This window comes from Papilio polytes, unplaced genomic scaffold, assembly GCF_000836215.1.
Source record: "Papilio polytes unplaced genomic scaffold, Ppol_1.0 DF823901.1, whole genome shotgun sequence".
Taxonomy (NCBI): domain Eukaryota; kingdom Metazoa; phylum Arthropoda; class Insecta; order Lepidoptera; family Papilionidae; genus Papilio; species Papilio polytes.
This window is the reverse complement of record NW_013525303.1, coordinates 139,724-153,276: the sequence shown is the minus strand read 5'-3', so window position 1 is coordinate 153,276 and position 13,553 is coordinate 139,724. Positions and strand designations below refer to the sequence as shown.

At 36.6% G+C, this 13,553-nt stretch overlaps 2 protein-coding genes and 1 pseudogene across 2 annotated transcripts; all 3 read right to left on the bottom strand.

Annotated features, from left to right (window-relative positions):
- LOC106102787 overlaps window positions 1–4,725 on the bottom strand; it is a 6,659-nt pseudogene extending 1,934 nt beyond the window's left edge.
- Window positions 4,726–10,760: 6,035 nt separating this feature from the next.
- LOC106102786 (lipase member J-like) lies at window positions 10,761–12,628 on the bottom strand. The gene has a single exon (XM_013282369.1). The coding sequence runs from the start codon at window positions 11,994–11,996 to the stop codon at window positions 10,761–10,763; it is 1,236 nt and encodes a 411-aa protein (XP_013137823.1). The 5' UTR covers window positions 11,997–12,628.
- Window positions 12,629–12,741: 113 nt separating this feature from the next.
- On the bottom strand, window positions 12,742–13,533 carry LOC106102785 (gastric triacylglycerol lipase-like). The gene has a single exon (XM_013282368.1). The coding sequence runs from the start codon at window positions 13,531–13,533 to the stop codon at window positions 12,742–12,744; it is 792 nt and encodes a 263-aa protein (XP_013137822.1).
- Between the last annotated feature and the right edge of the window lie 20 nt (window positions 13,534–13,553).

The following is a 13,553-nucleotide window of genomic DNA, read 5'->3' as shown; positions in this document are numbered from 1 at the left end:
TATAACAGCGCACACATTTCACAAAACTATCGCACTGTTTAGTCTCGCTTTGATTCCTATATATGCACACTACTCGGTGTTTAGTTGAGCAACTAAACAGTTGAATTGGCTGTGAAACGATCGGTAAACGCACAACAATTGTGTACTGTTTAGTAACGGTGTGCCAACCGATCTAAATAGACCAGATTATTTGAAATTTGGTGTATAACTTAGTTCTAATTACATTAACATAATCAACGTCGAAGTTGACATACCAAAGTTATTGTTACGAAGTTTTTATACTTATGACAGAATATTTTTCCGTAAATTGAAATCACAAATTCGTGAACTTGGCCGATTTGTTGTGAATTACACATAATGTGCACAATCACGCTGTAACGCGTTCCTGATCAGCACATTTCCATATTGAAAGCATTTTCACAACCAAAGCTATTGAAAATTCAATGCGGCGTTGGAAGCAACATTATACGTATTTTTTTATATCTATACTAATACTATAAAGGGGAAAGATTTGGACTTTTTTATGTATTCGATTCACGTAAAAACTACTGGACCGATTGCAAAAATTCTTTCACCATTAGAAAGGTAATTTATATGTGATTAACATTGGCTATTTTTTTTAATTTCACACGGGAGAATTAATAACTTTTCTATACTAATGTAATAATGAGGAAAGATTTGTATTTTTGTACGTAATGAAATAACTCAAAAACTACTGAGCCGATAGCAAAAATTCTAAGGCTATTTTTTTTAATTTTTACGCGGGTGAAGTCGCGAACAACAGCTAGTAACAATTAATTATTATTTCACATTAAAATGTATCTGAAAAGGTGAATTATTTGCTATAACTTTGTTTAGGTGTGTTTAAATGACTTCAGTAACAGGCTTTTAAATCATTACAACGTCAGAGCTGCGGGAGTTACGCTCTTTGTTACTAACGAGGTTTCAGCGAATGGCTTCAAAGTATTAATGGCCTCCCGAAGCGCAAATGTTTTAATGGCCGTACTCCGGGACTCCGGTACAGGCTTTTAAACGTCAGATATAATAGAATTATAAGATCCAATTTGGAATTAATGCTATCTGAAAACAATCAAGAAAAATATGACAATATAGACATGACGCAAAATTGAACAATCTTTTTTGTATACTTTATTATTATAAAAACACATTTAAGTATAAAGATTTTTTGTAGCGCAATTTAATCATTAAATAGAGATGTAAAACTCCCTCGCCAAGTTTTACGCGACGCTGATTGTCAAAGCACGTGATTGGTGGATTAAATCTTTGGATGAATTTTGAGAACTCTGAGAACCAATCAAATGTTGTTTGATGACGTCACTGCACTCCGCCACACTCCGTCCGCGCTTTGGTCAATCGAGAAAATTATTGTGATTTGATTTTTTTAGCTCAAGGGTTGGTTTCATGCTATTTTTTGTGATTATCTTATAACACGTTGAAAAGTTTAAAAAATTTGCGTATTCTAGACACTAACAAAGACTAGCAAGAAAGAGAGAAACTACAAAAACAATCTCAATTTTTCATACTCTAGATAATAAAATTAGACTTACAATAACATGTTCCGGTGGAGAGTCCAAGAATGTAATTTCAGATTCTTCTCCAGCGAGCAGCACGCATACAGACCTTTCACCCGATTCGTCATCTACGACATTAAAAAACATTAGAAATTTGCCGGAAAAAGGAAACCTTTCGACAAAAAAGGTGAGGTTTACCGATACTGGTGTCATAAGCGTGTAGATATTCCGAAGTCATGAACTGTCCGATGAGACTGGATTTACCAACACCAGCCGCTCCCAGCACGAGTACCCTGTACGCACTCAGACCAGCGGAAGAATCCCTGATAAGAATTAAATGCGAAAGTTTAGATGGATGGATGTTTGTTACAGTTTGAAGCCTAAACGGCTGAATGGATTTTGATGGAATTTAGTATTGTAGAGGATAGTATGGAAGAACACGTAGGCTACTCACTTTTTTTAATTCTACGCGGACGGAGTTGCTAAAAGCTTTATTTATAATACGTGATCCTCACAAGCTATACTTTTACATGATTTTTTGTTTAAAAATATTAGTAGATTTTTCTTAATTTACTAACGTTTCGAATCTAAAGAACTAAACAAATGCTTTGTTGTTCATCGAAGTGATAAATGAGCGGATTGAAATATGACGTCACAAATCTCCGGACAACTTCGGCCGCGTTTTAGTCGCACAAAAATGTTATGCATGCTTATTTCCTATTAAGAAATTTACTAACAATTTATATGAGAATGTTACCTGGAAGAAGCCAGTGAACAAGGTGCGGAAGCTCTGGTGGCGGCTTCAGTGCTGGAAAGCCACTGAGGTGTTGGAGCGTGATCGGCGGGACCGCAGCGAGTCTCCGCGGTTCACTACACCTTTACCTAATAAATATAACAATTTTTCTATTACTATTGCAATCTTTAGGTAGATTTATCTTATTTCTTACTATTAGTATAAATGGGACAGTGTAAAAGGATGGATTTTAGAGTCTGTGAACGGATTTCTATGCAATTTGGTATAGATGTAGAGCATAGTCGCGGACGGAGTCGCGGGCAAAAGCTATTGTGAACTATAAAATGATGATTCTTAAAATCAGCGCTTAACCATGATCCCACCCATAGTTAAGTGGTAACGTGGTCGATGGTAGGATGGTATGCGCTAGTTTATTAAGTATCCTTTCACCCTTATATTGAAGGCACCCACGTTATGGGACGCAAATTTCATTCTTTTGCTATGCGCACGAGAAAAGAATCGATCGAATCGAATCGAAAAATCGAATATAAAATGAATGATGAAGCCACACAGTAACAGCTCGTATATTGTTTACGGTATTACCTGTAATACTGAAATGTCTAAGTCTATAGTACTCCTCCTCTACGCCAGTGTTGGGCATGGAGGCGACGCGGGCGCGCTGCTGCGGGAGGCCCAGCAGCTGCCGCTCGCCAGTACGCGACCGCGCCGCCTTAACTGACTGAGACCGCGAGTGGTGAGGACTGCCGTATCTGATCACAGATACATTATCACCAAACCAATACAAATTCGACCCACTGAGATACCAGGTCTGAAACACCTGGTACGTATCGAATCACAAAATCAAAGTGCGAATAAGAAATACGAATATACACGTATTATAAAGAGGAAAGATTTGTATTTTTGTATGTATTAAAATAACTCAAAAACTACTGGGCCGATTTCAAAAATTCTCTCAACATTTAAAAGCTACGTTATCATTGCGGAACATATGCTATTTTTTTTACTGTTTTTTTAACATCATGCGAAAGAATTCGTAGGCAACAGCTAGATATCACTAAACCAATGAATGAATGCAAAACCAGGTCATTACCTGGTACTTACACAGGGTGTGTTAGACCTGGTACTGCAGACACTTCATAATTAAGGTAATTTGCTCCTAATAACATTAATAATAATGTATATAAACGTGCTAAGGCATTTTTACAGGAAAGCCGTAGTTATACTATTTTTCATCTTTGGAAGAATCCATACCTTTTATCAAACTCGTGCAGATCTTCTGACGTGAACTGACTGGTTACATCGAGGAGCTGTTGTATGTGGTCACTGCATACCCTGCTCTTTCGTCTTCCACCATCTTCACCATCACGCAAGAGGATTGTGGAACACCCTCCATAGTCAAGAGATAGCGATGGCTGTTGGACCACAATAGTGGTCCTCCCCGCTGGGATGGTAGTGGTCGCGGAATCCAAAGGGTTTGCAGTCACGTGTACTTGTGCGGCTAATGGCAAATTTCATTTATTGCTACGTAAATTAAATAAAAGGACTAAAAGAGCTGTAACTTGTTAATTGAGACTTTAAAAGCGTTGCCAGACAGTCGAAATGGTGCGGCAGATTTACTATGTAATAAAATGTTTTAAGTGCAACAGTAAATCCAGTTAGTGACGCAGCGGTATACATTTTTAGGATCGGAAAATTAAACTGCTTTAGTACTTTGTATTAATTTTATAGTGTTCATACTATTTTAGGTTGAAAGCGTGTACCTGTAGATTGTCTTCTAGAAGATGGGGGTGGCACAGAATGCTGATGTGCCGAGGATCTTCTCCGAGTTGTCGTGAATACTTCTGTACCTTCGAGCTGTCTTCTTAACTTCGCCACTTCATCTTTGTAGTAGTCCTGTTTTTCTAATTTCTGTTTATTCTTAACCCTCGGCTCGCTTCCTCGTCTCTTGGTCACCTCTGGCTCGAATTTAAAATGTGTTTCGTACTTAGTATGGCTCGCTTTTGGACTCTTAGGTGGTTCTAATTTAGGATCGAAGGGGATTTGTATCGAAGTGGATGGTCCACTCGTCTGGCTGACTTGGATCTTATTTCTAGGTTTTTCTGGTCTCGGTTCGGGAAGGGGTACATCGAAGACGAATCGCGCTGGCCCTGGTCTGGGGGATTCTATGACGTCTGTTGCGGATTGTGGCTTGGTGTAGGCAGGGGAGTCGATGTCGCAGCTATCCTGCGGCCGATGGTAGTGTGGTGGGGCTGTGCTGGGGGGGTTGGTCTGGGGAAGGCAGGGTGGGTCAGCGTCTATGAGGCTGGGCTGGTGGGGGGCGTCTGGTGGGTCAGGCTCCGCGTCCATGGAGTCATCGGTTCCGGTGACGGAGGTGAGTGCGGTCGCAGCGGAGTCAGTGCTGGTGTTGATGGTCTTGTCGGAGGTGGTACTGCTGCCCATCACCACCACCTGCTAAAGAAAAATACAATTTTTAAGTAGGTATTTATGCGAAATTTGTTGCTGGAAAATGAAAATCGATGTAAGAATCGTTATTTAGTTTTCGGTATATAATTCCATCTATATTTCTAGATTATTTTTCAAGTAACAGAATACTCCATTTCACAATTTTAGTAATATCTTAAAACCAATAAATATCAAGAAAATAAGAGAAGATCGTAACACTTGTGAGTAGCTGAGAGTAATATCAGAGAGTGGATCATAAAATATGAAATGCAGATAAGCTCCGAGCTCAGAGCTAACACGGCTTTATAATCTTTTAAACAGTCTCGCGAGAGACCGCCTCAAACTGATATTTTATTAACAATGTAAATTTCTTTTCTAACATTGGGTAAAGTAACAATATTGTGAATTTACTAAGAGCACATGCGGTGCAAAAACGAATTCACATTTCAAAAACAGCAACGTCATTTACCATTTTTCTACATAATAGACTAAATTCTACGTAACACACTTGACACAATAATAAAAACGTTCGTAAACCGACATTCGTAAGTCGAGCTTTAAATGCTTGAGACCACTTAAGTTGAGTACCTGAAAGGTGGGCTGAGTTGAAACGGTCGTAAACTTCAGATAACGAAGGTTGTAGGTAAGTGATACGGACAACGGTAAAACTTTAACGCGATAACTAACATCTCATAGGTCCGTAGCTCATACTGTCGCGAACTCACCTACAGAAAAACGAACCTTTTGTTATGAATATAGGTTTAACTAGATTAAATTAGAACTTAATCTAATTGGTTATTTATAAGTACAGGTGGAGTTTCACTCGTAAAAAGGCCATATTTCTATAAGTGGAAGACTGCAGTTTTCCTCGATTGTACACACAGATAAAGTTTCTTGGGTATCATATTACTTATTCTTGACAAATATCTAATAGTCAATGGTACTTGATGTTGGTTATTTTGAGAGAAAACACAGTTAACTTAACAAAGGAATCTTGATTTAAATTAAACTACAAACTACATAAAATCTCGTGAGCAAACAACCTCACTTAATTAAAGAGCATGTTCTACATTGAAAATTGCACAGAGTATAAATACAGAGGCACTTTCAGTTAATTAATATGATATTATTCCACAGAGTAGTTCCGAACAGAGCGTTCATTAAGATTAATTCCGCTTACTGAATCTGCTAAGTGATTCGGTTTTGCCCGCAAGGCAACAGCCGAAATAAAATCTATAACAAGTAAAGGTAGAACGTGGAATTTATATTATATGTTGATATCCTTTATACTTTAACAACAAATAGAGTAGTTATAAAAGTAAACCAACAATGGTAGAATAACAAATGTAAAATAAAAAAGTTGTTACATTGCTTGCTTTACATCTTGCATTTTGATTCGCGTTCGCGCCAAAATCATTTTTTTTTAAATTCCAACCTTGTTTATGGCTTTCTTGACGGCCAGTGCGATATTAAATATTCGTCCACAATTGCAACCTACAATTAATTTCCTTAGTTATTTTATTATCCTTATACATACATATTTAATCTAAATATGCTCTTGTAAGTTATTGAAAATATTTTTACAATTGTTGTCAGCGCCATCTATTATCAATTATTGCTTAACCAAATAGACTACACTATGGAGGCAACTGTTCGATAGTTAATACCTCGGAAGCCTTCCCTATGCAAATCAATCTAAACTTCTACAACTTTGTAAAACAAATACCAAGTTATCGTAAAGTGCAAACACTTGAACTGCGTCAATTTAAAGTTGTTACAATTGTCAACTTTCACTTGTTAAAAATACGAGTTTCAAGGAATTAATCAAAACACCTGTGTATTGAGACACCTTTTTTATATAGTACTAACTTTTGCACGCGACTTCATCCTCACGGAATTGAAAAAAATAAAAGTAAGTAGCCTATGTGTTCTTCCAGACTATACTCTATATCTGTACCAAATTTTACCGAAATCCGTTCAGCCGTTAAGGCTACAAACTCTAACAAACAGCCATTCATTCATCTAAACTTTCGCATTTATAATATTTGTATGATCTTTTTTCAATATAACATACAGACTTTATTTAAGGGCTAAAACATGTTAATAATACGCAAATTAACTATATTGTTTTACGTAGAAAGTACAGTCAGCATCGTTCGCGGTATATTAATTACAATAAACTGACTCATACCATCGGTTTCCAACTTAGTCTCCTGCCTTTTTTTAAACACTATTAATATTAAAACTTATAACAAATTTAGGCTATCTAAAAAGAAGCCGTGGCTGTTTTATAATGTTATTTTGTTATATGACCTTTAACCTCTTGGGAAGGGGGGTGGCTGAAAACCAGCTCGACACTCTCCAGGATCTCAACCAGTATCGGTTAAGCTGAGCCTCCCCCTTTTGCCATCTGTTATAATTTTTTCATGTATGTTTTTTTATTTTGTACAACTCTGTGTATTCTTGGATGGCAATAAAGACGTTTTTTTTTTTATTTTTAACCAACAATGTACCCGATTGTACATTTAAAATGACTTTACAAAACTCATTGTGTACTCGGAGTTACAGCCGACTGGGCACGACCACTCTATTTTTAATTACTGACTTCCAAACGTATTCACTGACGTTGTTATATACGAGTCGAATAGATTGAAAGATCGTAAACAGAGTTTTAAATTAACATATTTTTAATTTGATTTTTTCCAGTCCATGACATAAAGTTATTTACTTTCGTTTGTATTTGTTCATGTCGACGTATCATCAAAAGAACTGTAGCATTATATCTTAAAAATTCCACATTTTTATTGACTGCTGGACCGGAAGAATTGATTTTTTACTGAGATACAGTGGTAGAACCCGCTTTAACATCTTCATACGAATGTGTCGGCTCGCACGGTGTCCACGACCACATAGAAGACAGGTGTGAAGTGGGAGCAATTCCGCCAACAGTCTGATGAGTGTAGTGCCGGAGGCCACAATTAGGTCCCTTTTCATTACCACCCTTTTTCTTTTATTTAAGAAATTTCTATGGGCAACGGTTTCTTCGCCGGTTTGGTTGATTTAGGTGGCCGCTTGCTCGTTTGCTATTATATTGTAAATCGTATACAACATGCATGTATTTATGTTATTACAAAGTAACATGACATTTGGCAAATGCATACAGGAAATAAGCGCTTTAAATCCCCCATCCCTAGTACGTCTAGACAACGCGTATGGACGTCCGTGGCTATTGTTAGAAAAATCTCTCATATTCGAATCTCTTTTGCTGTATCTCGCAATATGTCCGGCAAAGGCTTGTTTATCCTTTGTTATGCCATAACTCTGAATGCACTCACAATATGAGAAAAAACAACGTAAAGGTTTCAGAGCAACGAACTAAATTTTACGAAGTACTGTCGAAAGCTTACAATAATATAAAATGATGTGATGCATATTGTATGAGAGTATCTCTCAATCGAGTGTGTATCTCTACAAAGCTAGAAGTGCTTAAAGTTTTCTACTATAACTAGTCTGTAAATTTAAAAAAAATAATCATACATTATACTAATATTATAATGCGAATGTTTAGATGAATGTTTGTTAGAGTTTGTAGCCTAAACGGGTGAACGGATTTTAATGAAATTTGGTATAGATGTAGAGGATAGTCTGGAAGAACACATAGACTACTCAGTTTTTTTAATACCACGCGGACGGAGTCGCGGAGGAAAACTAGTAAAAAACATATTCTATGTTACTCACTCATAACGTAGCTTTTTAATCGTGAAAGAGATTATAAAATTGGACTAGTAGTTTTTGAGTTATTTCAATTCGTATAAAAAAAATAAAAACATGTCCTCTTTATTATATTAGTATAGATATAGACAGATAATAGAGAAACATACTCATGTTTATTGTTATTTATAGTTACGTATTTTTAGTAGTAATTTTCATGTATTTCGCATTTTCTCTTCCAATAAAGGTTGGCGACAGTGGGCTGGTCTTAAAAATGACGCAGAATATTGTGGTTTATAAATCCACATGCGCTGAAATCCCATGAATGGGATAAAGCCAGAGAGAAGATGATGATGACGTCATAAGATTAAAATACTTGCTTATAAAAAGATTAATCCAGAAGTTTTACAACGTCAGTTGACAATAGTAATAGACAGTAGCAATTGTTTACAATAAATCTGTCCAAGCTAATCCGTTGTTAGACAAGGTTATTTGTAGAGCTTCAACTTAGGTATAACTTAAGACGTATAGAAATTGTACATCACTGGCTTGCCGCCAACTCGAGTACTTTTTCACTTTAAAACTTCGGCTGCGGTTTTTGTTCAAGTTTCTTTTGTTTCTTTTTAATTTCACATTATTCTAACGTTGCCTCGAACTGTTGTATTTTTTTAATCTATACACACTAGCTTTTACCCGTGACTACGTCCGGGTGGAATTAAAAAAACACAACTAGATATACATGTGTATTGAGAGACACAAGTTTTTAAGCACTCTAACAATGTGAAATCAAATAAAACAGAACAAAAACGTAAAATAGTGTATCATTCTACAGTGGTAGAGTCCGCTTTAACATCTTAGCACTGCAGGGCTGGCTCGCCCGGTGCATTACCACGACCACACAGAAAACAGGCGTGAAGTGGAAGCAATTTCGTCTTATGAGTGTGGTGCCGGAGGCCTAATTTTAGTTCCTTTCCCTTTCCATCCTTTTCTTAAGAGGAAAGGATGGGAAGGAAAAGTGGATTTGACGGTGGAGGAGACGCATAGGAAGGGGAACTATCCTCTTTATGTGCGTCTCCTCCTTCATCAATGAAGGGTAGACAACGCATCTGCAATTGCGGATGTTTATGGGCAGCGCTTTCTATTTCGGTGGATTCAGGTGGCCGCTTGCTCGTTTGCCACTTTATATTATAAAAAAATCATAAATAAAAACAAGTAACGTAAAAATGCTTTCATTAGAATTCATGTTTTAATAAAGTATTAGCAATACATACCACTTTACCTTACTTCTCATTTCTATTGATGAATCAATGAAGTGAACACTTTCACAGTTGAAAAACAACACAACATTCAGACAAAAAAAAAAGATTTGTTTAACACACAAATAAGTTTCCAAAACTTAGTTACTATTTACAAATAAATCTTTGAACACTATTCACTTTATAACAAACATATTTAATACCGATTTATGTCTTATAAATATTTTTACTTGAAAGTAAGGAACATATAAAAGTCTTCAAAACATAAACTTTAATGAGAACAATTGATAAACCCACGATATTGGAAATTATTTAATTACAAATTAAAACCGCAAGAAAAAATCTTATTAATAGAAGTTGTACAATAGTTTAATATTAAATTTAGTTTTGATAATAATATTAAAATGCGTTGAATTTAATAAAGTTGATTGAATCGGACTGAGGTGTGTCGCGGCCGGCGTTTACTCTGACGAGTGGTCACCAAGTGCCAAGTGATACATTTCACCCTTAAAAATACACCTTTGTGGTTTAATTTACTTTGTCAAGCGTTTTTATACATCGTATTCTTATTTTATTGTCATGTAAAATTTCCTAACGCAGAAAATAAAAAAAAACTTCTAAGTTCAAACTCTACCTTTCAAATTAATGCCAGAGACCCACAAAACATATTAGATAAAAATACAGCAACATCCGCTATCTCTTATGAATTAACCTGCTTGTAGCCATCTTTGTGCGTCAATTCGCCCACGTCACATTTTTTGTATTACAAGTTTTCTGTACTATCACTTAACTTACGTTAACGTGTAACATTTTACATTTCTCTAGTCGAAAATTGCTAATCTCATAACTAAGGTTAAAAAATTTCCAACGAAAATATTAAACACCTCTGAATTTTTTGACAACCCTAAATTGCGTCTATGGTCAACAAAAAAAACTTGTAAAAGCATTAGGGTACTGTAGTTGTTTAATGGTAACTCATACAAAAAGATAGGTAACTGTTTCGAATGTGATTTTAAATTGATTCCCGTTATTATGTGTCTTGTTGAACATTGTCAGGTTTAATAATCAATTGTTCCTACTAGAATATTTGAGCAAATATTCATTGACTTTAGGAAATAATAGCTGCTTTATAAACTGACTGTACGTGTTGTCCAAATGGTTCCATGTAGGACGTCTCACTTCGTAGACCTCCGCGACATTAGGCAGCTGAGAGGCGAGCCATTTCACATCTCTAGGGTCAGCCACGAAGTCATTTCTACCGTAGAAAAACACCGTCGGCATACTCGTGCGATTCAACCTGTACGCTGGAGGTACAGTACTGCCGTACAACTCTAGGTTCCTATCAGGTCCATAATCGTACTTATTGAATGAATCCATATTTTGCCCGTAAAATGCTATAGTCTTCGCAGATGAGCCTGCGGGTGTATGGCCGTATAACGTCTTCACTGTCTCAGTCAATATTGAACCTGGATCATAAGAATCTATCAGAAATAACGCTGCTTTACATAAGGTCGCTGCGAAAAAGTTATCCTTACAAATAATAGAGGCCAACGACTGAATGATGCCGCCCCGAGGTAACACCTCTAACTCCTCAGGTCGCTTCAATATGGGGAATATTAACGTGTAGAATTTTATATACAATCGCAAAGGTAGAGATCTGAAATACTTCAATCTAACTCCTGGAGCTATATTTATGAATACCTTCACTTTCTCGCAAGCATTTGTTTCTGAACACGTGATGTACAATATCCCCGCTCCTTGCGAGAAGCCGATAAAGTTGAGTGCATTCGATCTAGTCTTATTCAAAATGTAGTCAATGGTAGCGGGAACATCAAATTTTCCTATTTCATGAGTACTGAAATCCCAGAACTGTGAATCAGTATCTGGATTTAGTATAACATGTCGACGTCCGTATTCCGTTCCGCGGACGTTTCCCGCCCATGTATCGTAGCAAGCGTCGGCCAAGAGATACACCAGACTTGAAGAAGGACCGGCATCTAACCAAGAGTCTGAATCCACAACAAATCCTGGCATCAGTAAAACAGGAGTCTGCCTCACCGGTCCAAAGCAGCGTCTGCCTTTCGGTATACGATAAATCGTCAGAATATAACCATCCTCTGTCACAAGTGTATGTTCTTCAGATAAATATCCATTACTTCTTGTTATTCCAGTGAAATTATAAAATACTCTTCCAGGATTTATTGAAGTGTTAGAAGAAATTGTTGAGTTTTGTCCGAAAACATTTTTCAGAAGAATTAACAAAAAAACACTTCGAACAGGACGTGCACCTTTCGATTCCATTTTGTTATTACAGTCAATTACAGACAACTTTAGAAATTCTTAAAAACTCCAACATTCAGATAACAATTTTATCAAAATTATGTTCTTTAAGCAGCTAATTTAAAAACAAATTATATAGATATTTAGAATGTCGTGCGTCATTGAAATAAATGTAAAAGTTACATGTCGATAACAAACTCTTTTTTTTGGGAAACAAATAATCAGTTGTTTAAATAAGTCCACCGAGTTATTGTTTAGGCTGAGATCCAAAGGATTTTTACTACCCTCATTAAAGTTTCTGATAAAATCTATATTTTATGAACTTACACATATTTTTAAACATGTAACTGTTTTGTCTAAAGCCTGGCAAGGCTATGTTCAATTTATCTTTAAAGTGGTCAAGTTTTGAGCCAAAACCCTTCATCGAGCTTCCTGAAAATTTTGTTACTAATCTATAAAGTGTAATGTAAATATAACTCTAAGGTGGTGGTGCCTATTTTTTCGTGGCATGAATTTGATAAAATAAAGGTTTTATCATGAAATCTGATTTGGGTAGGTCTCCATTATTAACGAATCTCTGTAACTACAAAGCTAAATTCAAAATCAAAACTTTATTAATAGTCCAAGCTTGGTATGACGCAAATGTAGTTACTAACATGATAACTTAAACAAAAAAACATGGATAAAAACTATAAAAAATCATGTCTATCAATAAACATAATCCAATCATATAAGAACAAAAATCTTCATTAAGCATTGATAAAATCTATCCATTAGTTCGCACCCTGTTAGTGTATTGTAGCAGATATTGATTTATTTTAAGAAAAATCTCTAACCGAATGAACTGGCTATAAGTGTAATCCAGATGGTTCCACGTTGGTCTTCTTACTTGGTAAGTTTCTAGCACATTCGGTAGCTGAGTGGCGAGCCACATCACGTCTTTAGGGTCTACTAGATAATCGTTTCTACCATATGTTAGTACCACTGGTATGGTGGTGCGATTTAGCGCATATTGTGGCGGCTGAGCGCTGCCGTAGATGGCTAGATTTCTACTTGACCCGTAGTCATATTTGTTAAAATTTGAAACGTAGTTCTGGGCATAGAATGCAACATTCCGAGCTGATGTTCCTGCGGGCGTGTGACCAAACGACACTCTCACAGTCTGTGTAGTAACGGACAGTGGGTCGTAGGAATCGATTAGACTTAGAGCTAGCTTACAAATGGTAGTGGCGGCTGTGAAGTCCCTGCAAATGTTCGAAGCCAATGTCTGAACAAATCCACCTTTAGGTAGAACCTCTAACTCAATGGGACTGGTCAGTAACGGTAATATTAAATTATAAAAATTTACTAGCAGTCTGAGCGGTAAGGACCTGCTGAACAGCAGCCTCACTGCCGGCGCCAAACCTATGAATAATTTAATCTTGCTGCAGTATTCCGTTTCGGAACATGTAATAAAAAGTAAACGGGCCCCCTGAGAATATCCAACGTAGATGAGCTCATTGGAATTAGTTCTATTCAAAATGTAGTCGACGAAAGCAGGGATATCGTATTTACCCATTTCATTGCTCGTGAAATTCC

Excerpts from the sequence above, each read along its gene's own strand:
- LOC106102785 (XM_013282368.1), bottom strand. The coding sequence starts at position 13,533 with ATGGGTAAATACGATATCCCTGCTTTCGTCGACTACATTTTGAATAGA.
- LOC106102786 (XM_013282369.1), bottom strand. The coding sequence starts at position 11,996 with ATGGAATCGAAAGGTGCACGTCCTGTTCGAAGTGTTTTTTTGTTAATT.